Genomic DNA, 11436 nt, shown 5'->3' on the forward strand with positions numbered 1-11436 from the left:
TCTACTGCTGTCAATCAGTGGCAGGAAAGTGATCGCATTGAAATCAATGGGAAGACTATACAAATGCACACTGGGGTCTTTACAGACCCCCTCCACACTGGCTGGCCGTGATTACATCATGTGCATGGAGTTGCATTGCCTGCGGGGCATTTAGCTGAGGGGTGGGGAAAGGAGACAGTTTGCAAAAAAGATCAATTGAAATGTAAAGAGACCACACCGCTATCATATCCATTAAAGTGAACATGATGGCTGAAGTGTCCCTTTAAAAAAAAGTTGTTTGTTTGTTTGTTTGTTTTTTCCTGGAAAGGGATAATTTTGTGGATTGGCTAGGAAAAAGGGAAACTTCTTATATGTGCATTTGCAAAGAGTAGTTTGAAAAACAATCACAGTTTATATGTTAAAATGCTTAATGCAGAATTCTGAATAAAATCCTACCTGCAGGCAAAATACAGGGGAGTCGCTCCAGATACATTAGGTCTATTTATGTCTGCTCCACTGTCCAACAGGCACAACACTGTCTAGTTAGAAGAATGAAAAATGAAGTTTGGTTCAATTATGGACCAAGACACTACACGAGAAGTCCACATGGTGGCAGCATGTAAGAAACAGTCATTTCTAATCAGACATTATAACCATTTGCCATTTAAAAAGATAAAGCATATATTCTTATTTATTAAAGATACACTGCACAGATTTAGGAGTTGGAAAATGATTGTAATCATTTTCTTCTGTGTTTTTCGTTAATACTATTCAGCACATATTATCAGATACAAAAATAAAAAAGCCAAATTTTCAGAGGAAAAAGGCTGGAGCCTTCTTTTCTCAGGTAACATTACCCAAGTTAACAGGCGCCTAAGCAATATCATTAATTTCCAGGTTTACGCCAGAAAAATAATAACGCAGTCAGTATACACTTAACATACAGAAAATAGCAATGGCTGGAGATTTACAGAGATGAGCCTTTCAAGTTCATTAAAATCTCTGGGATTCCGAGGAACCGAAAAACTTCCTGCTTTGCATAGAATTATTTAATTGTTAATATATCTGTAATCAAAGTAATATTTATTGTATAATATGTACAGTAGTATTCATGTGAGCGACAATTGTATATTGACATGTAGGAATATATATGTACAGAGGAAATAACTGCACAAAGAAACAGGAAAGAATACAACACATTTTAAATCTACACTATAATAATAAACTTGTAACATTTATATTGATAAAAATTACAGAAGTTACAAGAAAAAAAGATGTATTTGTTAAAGGTATGCTATACCACCAATATGACTTGAGTGTTCCCTTCTTAGAGTTTTATGGTTATTATTACATATTTATCCAAATACAGAGAGGAATTCATCAGAATCCCCTCTACACATTTTCATTGGCTGCCCCACCACACACACAGCCATCTTGAGGAGACCCTCCTGCATAGATGCGCCTATGGTGCTCCTGTTGACTTCAATGAGAGTGCTTTCCTGACAGTTATAGGCTGCTTCATGCATCATAGGGAGCAGTGGGGACATTAGCCTGCATATAAAAGCACTTACTAAGTACTTTAATGTGCATGTTGATGCTCTTTGGGGCAGTAGGCTGTTCCTTAAACATAAGACAACAAAACATAAATGAATAAGCAAAATAAAGTGAAACAAAAGTACTATAAGGTGTGAGTAGTCATACTGTTTTGTGCCCATTTTGGCAAGCAACATGCAGTGCAGTCTGCCCCATTGCATCCTCTACATCAACATTCGTGACATGTTGAACAAGGTCATGAAGAAGTTCAGTTCGGCCATTGACAGCAAGCCAGTGAATCTAAACAGGAAAAAGAAAACATTTGTATTCTGGCATGGGATAATACAAAATAACCATCAATTAAAAGTATTATTCAAAGTAAGCTAAGCTACATGTACAAATTTAAAACTTCATAAAATGGCAATAATAATGCAGTCCGTTGCGGAATAGAATGTCATTAGTTCAGCTAAGCACAGACAGTACAATAAGAAGTTGAGGTGTTTGGTTAGTAGATTGGACTAACATAACAAAGCTAGAACACATAATGACTAAAATGCAGTCATGGAAAAAAAACATACAAAAACTAGAACTACATATTTCTGAATTTTTGTTTAATTAGTAATAAAAAAAAGTTAATTGTTAAATAGTGTGAAACTAAGCCTGCTTTTCGGTCACAGTAGGCTCCTGGATTGTCAGAGACCCAGGGCTGGCGCCACCTATAGGCAAAGTAGGCGCCCGCGGTCACTTGATGGGAGGCAGGCAGCCACACAGGATGTGGGAAAGGGGGAGCGGCTTGTGGGGGTGGAGCCAGGGGCGGCAAAATTATGTTTTGCCTACTAACAAGTCAAATACCAAAGAATAATAATAATAATATTTAACCAAGAAATCACTTACAGCAGTTAGGCCCTCATTGTTGCAAATGTTGACATCAGCGTTGAACTCTAGTAATTTACTCATACATTTCTTCTGTCTGTAAAACAAGTACGCTTCCTAGTAACTGGTACTTCACATACCAAATTGCTCTAATTTACTTTCATATTGCTATAAAAGTAGAGGAAGTCATACTCTACAGAATTATTATTGCATTACTTGGCTTATTACAGGGTGTGTGACATATAATATAAAGAAGCCCTGCTCCAAGGAAAAGAGTAGCTTAATGCACGCACACTAGAGTAAAACACAAAAACAGCAATTTTATTTAATGTAAAAATAAATAATAAACCCAATCTTATTATTAAAAAAATAATAATAATAATAATAATACATTTCAAAAATCTGTTCACAGCATAGTATCATGTAATCCTGGGAAAGGTGACATATTACAGATGTATGTTTACAGTATATTTTGGATACTGGCAACAGTTTATTTAATAAACTAAGCCTAATTTATTCTGAAGATACCTACCTTAAAGTTTAGGGGCTATCTTTTTTGAAGCCAAGGCTTATGGTAAAGGATGACAAAGCTAGCACAACAGTTTCCTGTGCTTAAGTCATCTCTCCAATTTGCACCAAAATGGGAGGAATAATAGTAACTTTTTTAATGAGAAAGAATAGTTATGCAGATAATATGAACCTGGATGGGAGACCACTGCTGCCCCGGCATGAAGGGAATCAAACAGGTTAGTTTCTAATACATATTTTCTTTCAAGCACACTGAACCATTTAAGGCAGGATTTAGAAAACTGACAAACCCCCATGAAGTCTACAGATTTCCTCAGGTCAAGAAATCATCTATGGGTTCAGATGGAGGTCTAGAACAGAAGCATTTTAGACAAACTTTTAAATGAGGAGATAATAAAAGCCCGTCTTAAATAATATCACCACCTCTACTCACTAGGCAGCTAAAATGAAAGAGGCACAAACAAGTTAGACTACATATGCTAACCTCATATTATATATCACACCTATGTTATGTAAAACTGGTCATGCCATTATTGAAGCTATTTTATGCTGCTGAAAATGTGGGTGTATGTTAGCATAATCTATGCACTAAAGTGACCTAGGATGGGGTACACCCTTTGGCAACATCTTTGAAACAGAAGTATGATACAACCAAGGTTGCTTCAAAATGCATTTTAACAATTTCACAAATGACTTTCATTGAGCAGTTAAATTTATGTGGGGTTAGGCGAATACATGAGTAAGCACCTTTGATTAGTGGTTTAAATAGCAAACCAATACTTTTGTTCTTTTTTAACAAAATGCATGTGAATATGTCACAAGCAGAAATACCCATACTCGTGCTTCCTGTGCACACAGTAAAGTGATTGCACCCTGTGTATAGGGCAACAGTATATTTGTACACCCTTCAAGTTACAAACTTAAGTTACTCCTGAATCTACTGGCTTTTTAACTTGTCATAACCATAAAATGCATTCTGTACGACGTTCATAAAAGCCACAAAATGTCTTACCCATTTCTGGCTGCCAAGTGTAGAGGTGTACATCCTGAAATATCTTGATAATTTGGATTGGCTCCTCTTTTTAAAAGTAAAACCAGGCATTCAACAGATCCACAGCTAAAAACAGACATCAGAACACAATAAAACACTGGGTTAAGAAGAAAAACAAACAATATGAACTTGAGACAACAGGAAGTCCGTTATCGATTAAGATTTGTTGCAGAACTATTTCACATTCACTTTTTTAGTGTAGACATCGTTTCTGTTGTAAATAACTATTGTTGCAGATTTTTTCGGAATATCTGCATAGGCATAAAGAGGCCCTATATCAACAACCATCACTTCTGTGTTCCAACAGCACATTGCGTTAGCTAATCCAAATCTAAGTTTGAAAGACTAATTGATAATTAGAAAACCATTTTTCTGCAATTATGTTAGCACAGCTAGAAATTTCCTTTTTCCCCAACCCATGAAAACAGAGAAGTGACCCCGAACTTTTGAACAGTAGTGCATATAACTACAATATACAATCGATCAGCCATTAGGTTATGACCATCTGCCTAATATTGTATAGGTCCCCCTTTTGCTGCCAAAACAGGCCGGACCCGTCGAGGCTTGGACTCCAGTAGACCTTTGAAGGTGTGCTGTGGTTTCTGGCACCAAGGCATTAGCAGCAGGTTATTTAAGTCCTGTAAGTTGTGAGGTAGCTCATCTGTTGGATTTGACCACAAAGGCCAGCCTTCCCCTCCCATGTGCATCAACGAGTCTTGGCTGCCCATGACCATGTTGCCATTTCTTCTTTTTACCCTCCTGGGACCACTTTTTATAGCTACTGACCACTGCAGAGCGGGAACACCTCACAAGCTGCAGTTTTGAAGACGCTTTGACGCCATCTAGTCATTTGTCCTTTTTCCAAAGTCACTCGGATCCTTACAGTTTCCCAAATTCCCACTCACTTAAAAACGCCATGATAACAAGCTTATCAGTGTTATTCACTTCACCTGTTAGCGGTCACAATGTTATGGCTGGTCTGTGTATATATACATACATTACCATTACATAAGTTATGGTGGGTAAAAGGTGATGGAAACCCTTCCACCCATGAAGGACGAAACAGCTGTCCATGAGTGGTGATCTGGCTATTGTACCTCTTCCCGAGTTTTGTCTAAAGGCTGTCTTGTACAGCGGGCAATTACTTTCAAGGGATCCATGTATAAAGTGGATATAGAAGCAAAGGTGATAATTGTTAACCTTATTTGCATGCGCCTACCCAGAATCCCTTGTGGTTGTTAAAGCATCATGAGATTTCTGAGGGAAAAACAAGCCTTCTGGTGTCTGTAGATGAGTGTTTAATAATACTTCTACTACATACATTACATAATGCATCTGGACATGAAACTAATAACAGGAAATAACAGGGGGGGGGAATTAAGATAATATATTATACTTGTCTAGATTGTTTATCTGGCCATTGTGCTTCAAAGCAGGACAACCATTGCATAACTAAAACATATAGGCTTTAACTGTATCCATAAAATTGTACTATATCCTGTCAAACTAGTTCAACAAGAAATGCTAGACTTTTGTGTTCACAGATAAAAAAGGTCAACAGAAACTCTATATCCACTGAGAATGTTAGCAACGGAGAATGAGAATTTACTCTTTGATGCCCCAAATAATATGCTCATTCTGCTAACATTTATATAGGACTTCATGTCGACTGTGTACACTTTACTTTCTAAGTTTGATATTATTATCCAATTACACGAACAGCTAAATGTAAATTTAGCATTAGAAGCATCATTCATTATAGTGACTAATGCACAAATAATTTCAAGAAATATTTTAATGTTGTAAAACTTTGCATATTTGTCGTTTAAGGAGTGCTAACTGCCATGTGTCACAGAAGCAGGCACTGCTACAATACAAACAGAAAAAAAGTTTTTCATGTTGGTTTTATGTGATTGAACCTTTAGAGGAAAGAATAAAATTGTAAATCCACTAAGGTTTACTTGTTAGGAAGCACAATTAAAAACTCACTGGAAATTTCTGTTTAAACATACAAATGTTAGCTTCCTGATAACATTGCTTTACCATTACTGAATAGCGTATTGACATTTCTTTCGTTTTTGATTGGCATTGGTGATATTGCCTAAATAATGTAACCAAACTGCAAAATAATGTTAGAATAATTCAATAAACATCTGATGACAAATAAACCTTACTTGGCAGCAATGTGAAGTAAACTTCTTTTCACTCTCCCAAAGGCATAGTTGACATCAAACTTGGAATTTGAGAGTAACTCCGATACAGACCTTAGAAGTAAAATTAATTAATGATACAGATATGTTTGTTTGTTATCATTAACCTCCATCAGTAGATCCAACAATCCCAGACATTATGATTCAGCCTCTCCAATGCCTTGTCAGTAAAGAGTAGTTGGTAACCCTCTAAGCGCTCCATATAAAAAGTACTATATAGGTAATACCCAAAGTTTCTAGTTGTGACAGGATATTCTAATCATTCAATATCACTTATAAATATCTTTGGATTGAATAGAGCCGAATATATGAAGTGCCTACATACACATATCAATACAAGTTAAACATTATATCATTTCATATGCCTCATCACAACACAAATATATTTAATATTTAGTTGACATCCAGTGAAGGAAAAAAATATTTGACCACCTGCTGATTTTGTACATTTGCACACTGACCAGGACATTATCAGTCTACAATTTTAACGGTAGGTTTTTTTGAACAGTGAGAGACAGAATGACAAAAAAATCCAGAATTACGCAATTGAAGTAAGTTATAAATTGATTTGGGTTTTACTCAGTGAACTTAGTATTTGACCCATTTGCAAAACATGACTTAGTACTTGGCGGCAAAACCCTTGTTGGCAATCACAGAGATCAGACATTTCTTGTAGTTGGCCACCAAGTTTGCACACACATCTTAGGAGGAATTTTGGCAATCATTAAGGTTTCGAGGCTGACGTTTGGCAACTCGAACCTTCAGCTTCCTCCAAAGATTTTTTTATGGGATTAAGGTCTGGAGACTGGCTAGGCCACTCCAGGATCTTAATGTGCTTCTTCAGCCACTCCTTTGTTGCCTTGGCCCTGTGTTTTGGGTGATTGTCATGATGGAATACCCATCCACGACCCAATTTCAATGCCCTGGCTGAGGGAAGGAGGTTCTCATCCAAGATTTGACATGGCCCCATCCTTCGTCCCTTTGATGCGGTGAAGTTGTCCTGGCCCACTTAGATAAAAAAATGGTGTTCTTGGGGTCATAGGCAGCATTCCCCCTCCTCCAAACACGGCGAGTTGAGTTGATGCCAAATAGCTTGATTTTGGTCTCATCTGACCAGAACACTTTCACCCAGTTCTCCTCTGAATCATTCAGATATTCATTGGCAAACTCCAGACAGGCCTGTATATGTGCTTTCTTGAGCAGGGGGACCTTGCAGGTACTGCAGGATTTCAGTCCTTCACCGTAGAGGACTGCATTGGGAGGCGGTCTTGCTGGGGCTGCGGGCGGTCAGGCACCGTACCTGCGGGTCCCGGTAATCTCGCGCAGTCCCTCAAGGCTGCCTTCTTGCTGCTCCCTTACAGTGTTTCCTCTCTTGCTCCGCCCAGGAACAAAACAGAGTCACGTGATGTGATGTCACTTCCCATGACTCCGCCTTGTTCCTGGGCGGAGCAAGAGAAGAGACGCTGTGAGGGAGCAGCGAGGAGGCAGCCTTGCGGGACTGTGCGGGAACTTTGCAGTTCAGGTAAGGAGGTGGGCGTGATTGGCCAAAAATGTGGCGGGATTAAAAAAGCCGTCCCGCGCAGGGCTCTACTTCACGGCATAGTGTGTTAACAATTGTTTTCTTGGTGACTATGGTCCCAGCTGCCTTGACAAGATCCTCCCGTGTATTTCTGTTGTCACCTTCTCACCAAGCTGCTTGGCCATTCCAGCCTTGGGTAGGTCTACAATTTTGTCCCTGAGAGCCTTGGACAGCTCTTTGGTCTTGGCCATGGTGGAGAGTTTGGAATCTGATTAATTGCTTCTGCGGGCAGGTGTTTTTTATACAGGTAACAAACTGGGATTAGGAGCACTCTCTTTAAGAGAGTACTCCTAATCTCAGTTTGTTACCTGTATAAAAGGCATCTGGGAGCCAGACATCTTGCTGATTTATAGGGGCTCAGATACTTTTTTCACTGAGTAAAATGCAAATCAATTTATAATTTATTTGAAATGCGATATTCTGGATTTTTTTGGTTATTCTGTCTCTCACTGTTCAAATAAACCTACCATTAAAATTATAGACTGATCACGTCTTTGTCAGTGGGCAAACGTACAAAATCAGCAGGGGATCAAATATTTTTTTCCTTCACTGTACAACTAATTTGTGAAACATCTTCCAAGAGATTAATCTATTTGAAGCATTTTCTGATTACAAAGACTATTACACAGTGATTCCACACATTGACCTTGGTGATGATTTTGTTTCTCCAAAGGGAAAGGAATGGTGTGATGTTTTATTTCACATGAGACAAGTGCACAGCAAACGCAGGATTAGGTTCAATAAGGCCAGTACAGACTGGAAAGGTAAAATGAGCCATGGTACTTAACTGGTGTATGGCCACACACTGTACTTTTAGAACGTGTGGTTGCATGTCAAAGGGGGCTGCTGGCCATTTATCCAGTGTGGCTGCCAAGAATGAAATTGGCTAGTAGTTGATAAAAAAATAAATTCAGATTGAGTATTGCATCTGTGCTAAATCAACATGAATACGTAGGAACATTTGTACATGTATGCGGTAAATGTAACCAAACCAAAAAAAAAGTGTTTGTGATCAGAGATTTATATCTAGACTGTTTAATAAGTGCAAATGAGCTTTAAGAAAATAATAACCTACCGGTGTTGATCAGCCATAACCATGGGCATTAAAGTATAAACTGCAGTTTCATTATCTAGAAAAAAGTAATAACAACAGGTTAACAATGAACAGACAAACTACAGTACAATTTACATTGAAGGAATGAAAAGTTCATGTATACAGCAATATGCAGTTACTAAGATCTTATACCTAGGTCATTGAAACTTTTAATGATATAGGTACCACCAGACTAAGATATTGTCATACTTAGTTCATTTAAACATTCATGAAAGTTATGATCATAACGTGATTCTGGGGCAAAATATGAAAAGTGATCTTGTCACCGCAGCAACCATATTCCTGCTAATGGACCATACCACTAGTTACTATGGTGATAACATCACTTTGAACTTTAATAGCGTATGCAATTTCCTTTAAACGTTTAGGTAACTTAAAAGAGTAAACTGTAAGTAGATAAACAACATAGATAGAAAGGAATATCTCCTTTAGTCAACAGGCTATGTTGAAAAGAAAAAGTGTTTGCATTACAGTATGGTCATAGGTATTGTGTCGCACTGCCACTTCATAAATTATTAGCCAACTTGAGTTATCACTCTGAAGCCATAAATGTCAGGCATTTCAGAGATACGGAAATAATGATGTACGGCCCTTTCTGGAAACGTAAAAGAAGTGTAAATTCCACAAGTATATACTAAGGACGGATTACAAGAACTGTGAGCAAACATAAGTACTTTTCCAGTCTAGTGAAACCTTGCTTACTGTCGGGAAGCCACTTCCTCAATCAGCTATATTGAAAACCTTATAAAACTTAAATCAACCTTGTCCTAAAGGAAAAGGACTCTGTATTACTGGGTTAAACTCGCCAATACGCACCAATAAATATATGACAGAGCAAAACAGCAGGATTCAGCAGAATAGTTACTTTCTTCCCTAGGGATTGGTTTCAATTTTCAAATGTTTCAGCGCTTTACCTAAACTCATATATATATATACATATATATATATACATATATATACATACATACACACAGTTCTTTTTTGTCTACCAGTTTCGCCCAATTAAAAAGGCATTTAATATTCCATGGGAAAGCTACCTTTCATAGCATGTAGCAGTTGGATCGGTGCATTCCCACCACCAACAGACAACGATGAGAGCAGTAAATAGTTTGTTTTTTTACTTTATAAAATGTATATAAAAGTATGTATATATACATACACAAATACACACACCCATACAAGATTATCCGTTCATTGTTACTATGTCTCCGAGTAAATACAAAATGTTTCCATTCTACATTTAAGATACGTAATCAGATCGTTTAATACCTTAAATCAAACTATTTGAGTGATTCTTAGTGAACCGTAAATGAAACCGGTATGTAATAATTTCAAGTGATCTCTAAAAGGTCCAGAACTTAGAAATGTTAATTTCACAGATATCATGGTACCGTTTGCTACTCTTTTCTCACATTATCGATGTATTACTGTTAAATTGTTTTTCCAGCTAATGGAGAAACTGACAAAAAGTTTTACAATAGCTGCCACTGATACCATCTTTTAGACTCCTAAGCGTAGAGCATTAAAAGAGCCTCACAGCTCCATCACTGAACACAACGCTAGACTCCTTCCCTGAGCATCACAATATAGCAAACAGAGTTATAGGTAAATCCTTATTATTATTTATTGTTTTCTATAGCGCCACCAAATTCCGTAGCGCTGTACAATGGGTCTTCCCGCATCAGACTATTTGCCAGGTACCGTAAAGTTTTCCTTAATACGTACTACTTATTATCACATCACCGTAAAGCCCCCTGCACTGAGCCCAATGACTGCGATCCCTGCGCACTTATACTCTGATGAAAGACACTCATCTTGCCCTACATATGCAGGTACATAGCAGTAACGCCCGTCACTGTACATCCCGGCGCTGCAGTGATTGCCCTGCACGACATCCCCTGCTGTCACCTTCAGGGAGCTCCACGGTCCGGGCTCGACGCAGCGATCGGGTCAGGCGGTTCAGTTGCTCCATGGCTCTCTCCATTCTAGGGGAGCTAAGCCCCCAAACAAGCCAAACCTAGCGATCCTGACCAGAAGGAGATCTAAGAAAGGGCTACGGGAACGGGTGTACGATGGCGAAGGAAGTGCTGGGGCTGGTCGCTTCGTGGGTCACACCCGGCCCATCGCTGTCCTGGGGCAGAATGACCAGCAGGAGGCGTTAGGTCGCCCTTCCCCGGGCCGGGTCCTCTTGCACGTCATTCTCTGCACTTGAGCCTCATCCAGCTTGAAAGGGCAACAACCATCATGGTCGGGCACTAAGGGAGTTGGACTCTTGGTTTGCCCAAGCGTTGATGCCTCAGGAAAAGAGCTGAACCTCGGGGCCTTCGACCTGCGCCGTTAAGCAGTGTGTATTCCAGTCCTCAAAGGGTACTGGGTAATGTAGTCCATAACGTGAAAGGATTCCCCTTCAAGCACTGGGAATACAGGAGACAAATGACTGCATTACCCAGAAACTACTGCTGGAGGGGTGTGGTCAGGGTCGTGCAATGACGAGCTCAACACGGTTTGCGAAATAGTTTAACAATTTATAAGAACGTAGTCTTTTTGTGGTTGTGGGCTGTGAGGAACG

The 11436-nt window shown here is 38.9% G+C and overlaps 1 protein-coding gene across 5 annotated transcripts in view; it reads right to left on the reverse strand.

The window, feature by feature from the left end:
• The window catches only part of LOC149284587 (E3 ubiquitin-protein ligase HACE1), a 34081-nt gene extending 23230 nt beyond the window's left edge, over positions 1–10851 (reverse strand). For 2 of the 5 annotated variants that reach the window (XM_089496428.1, XM_089496427.1), the window contains exons 1-7: positions 10776–10851; positions 8829–8883; positions 6139–6228; positions 3926–4030; positions 2407–2482; positions 1681–1812; positions 436–518 (exon numbers count right to left, since the gene is read on the reverse strand). In XM_089496428.1, coding sequence (XP_089352554.1) covers positions 436–518; positions 1681–1812; positions 2407–2482; positions 3926–4030; positions 6139–6228; positions 8829–8883; positions 10776–10851 — 617 coding nt within the window. Of the gene's footprint in view, positions 1–435; positions 519–1680; positions 1813–2406; positions 2483–3925; positions 4031–6138; positions 6229–8828; positions 8884–10775 lie in introns of those variants that run through there. The other 3 variants (XM_089496429.1, XM_089496430.1, XM_089496431.1) reach the window with 3 other exon arrangements.
• Between the last annotated feature and the right edge of the window lie 585 nt (positions 10852–11436).

This window comes from Sceloporus occidentalis, unplaced genomic scaffold (assembly GCF_023333645.1).
Source record: "Sceloporus occidentalis isolate IW3139 unplaced genomic scaffold, rSceOcc1.0.p SCAF_90, whole genome shotgun sequence".
Taxonomy (NCBI): domain Eukaryota; kingdom Metazoa; phylum Chordata; class Lepidosauria; order Squamata; family Phrynosomatidae; genus Sceloporus; species Sceloporus occidentalis.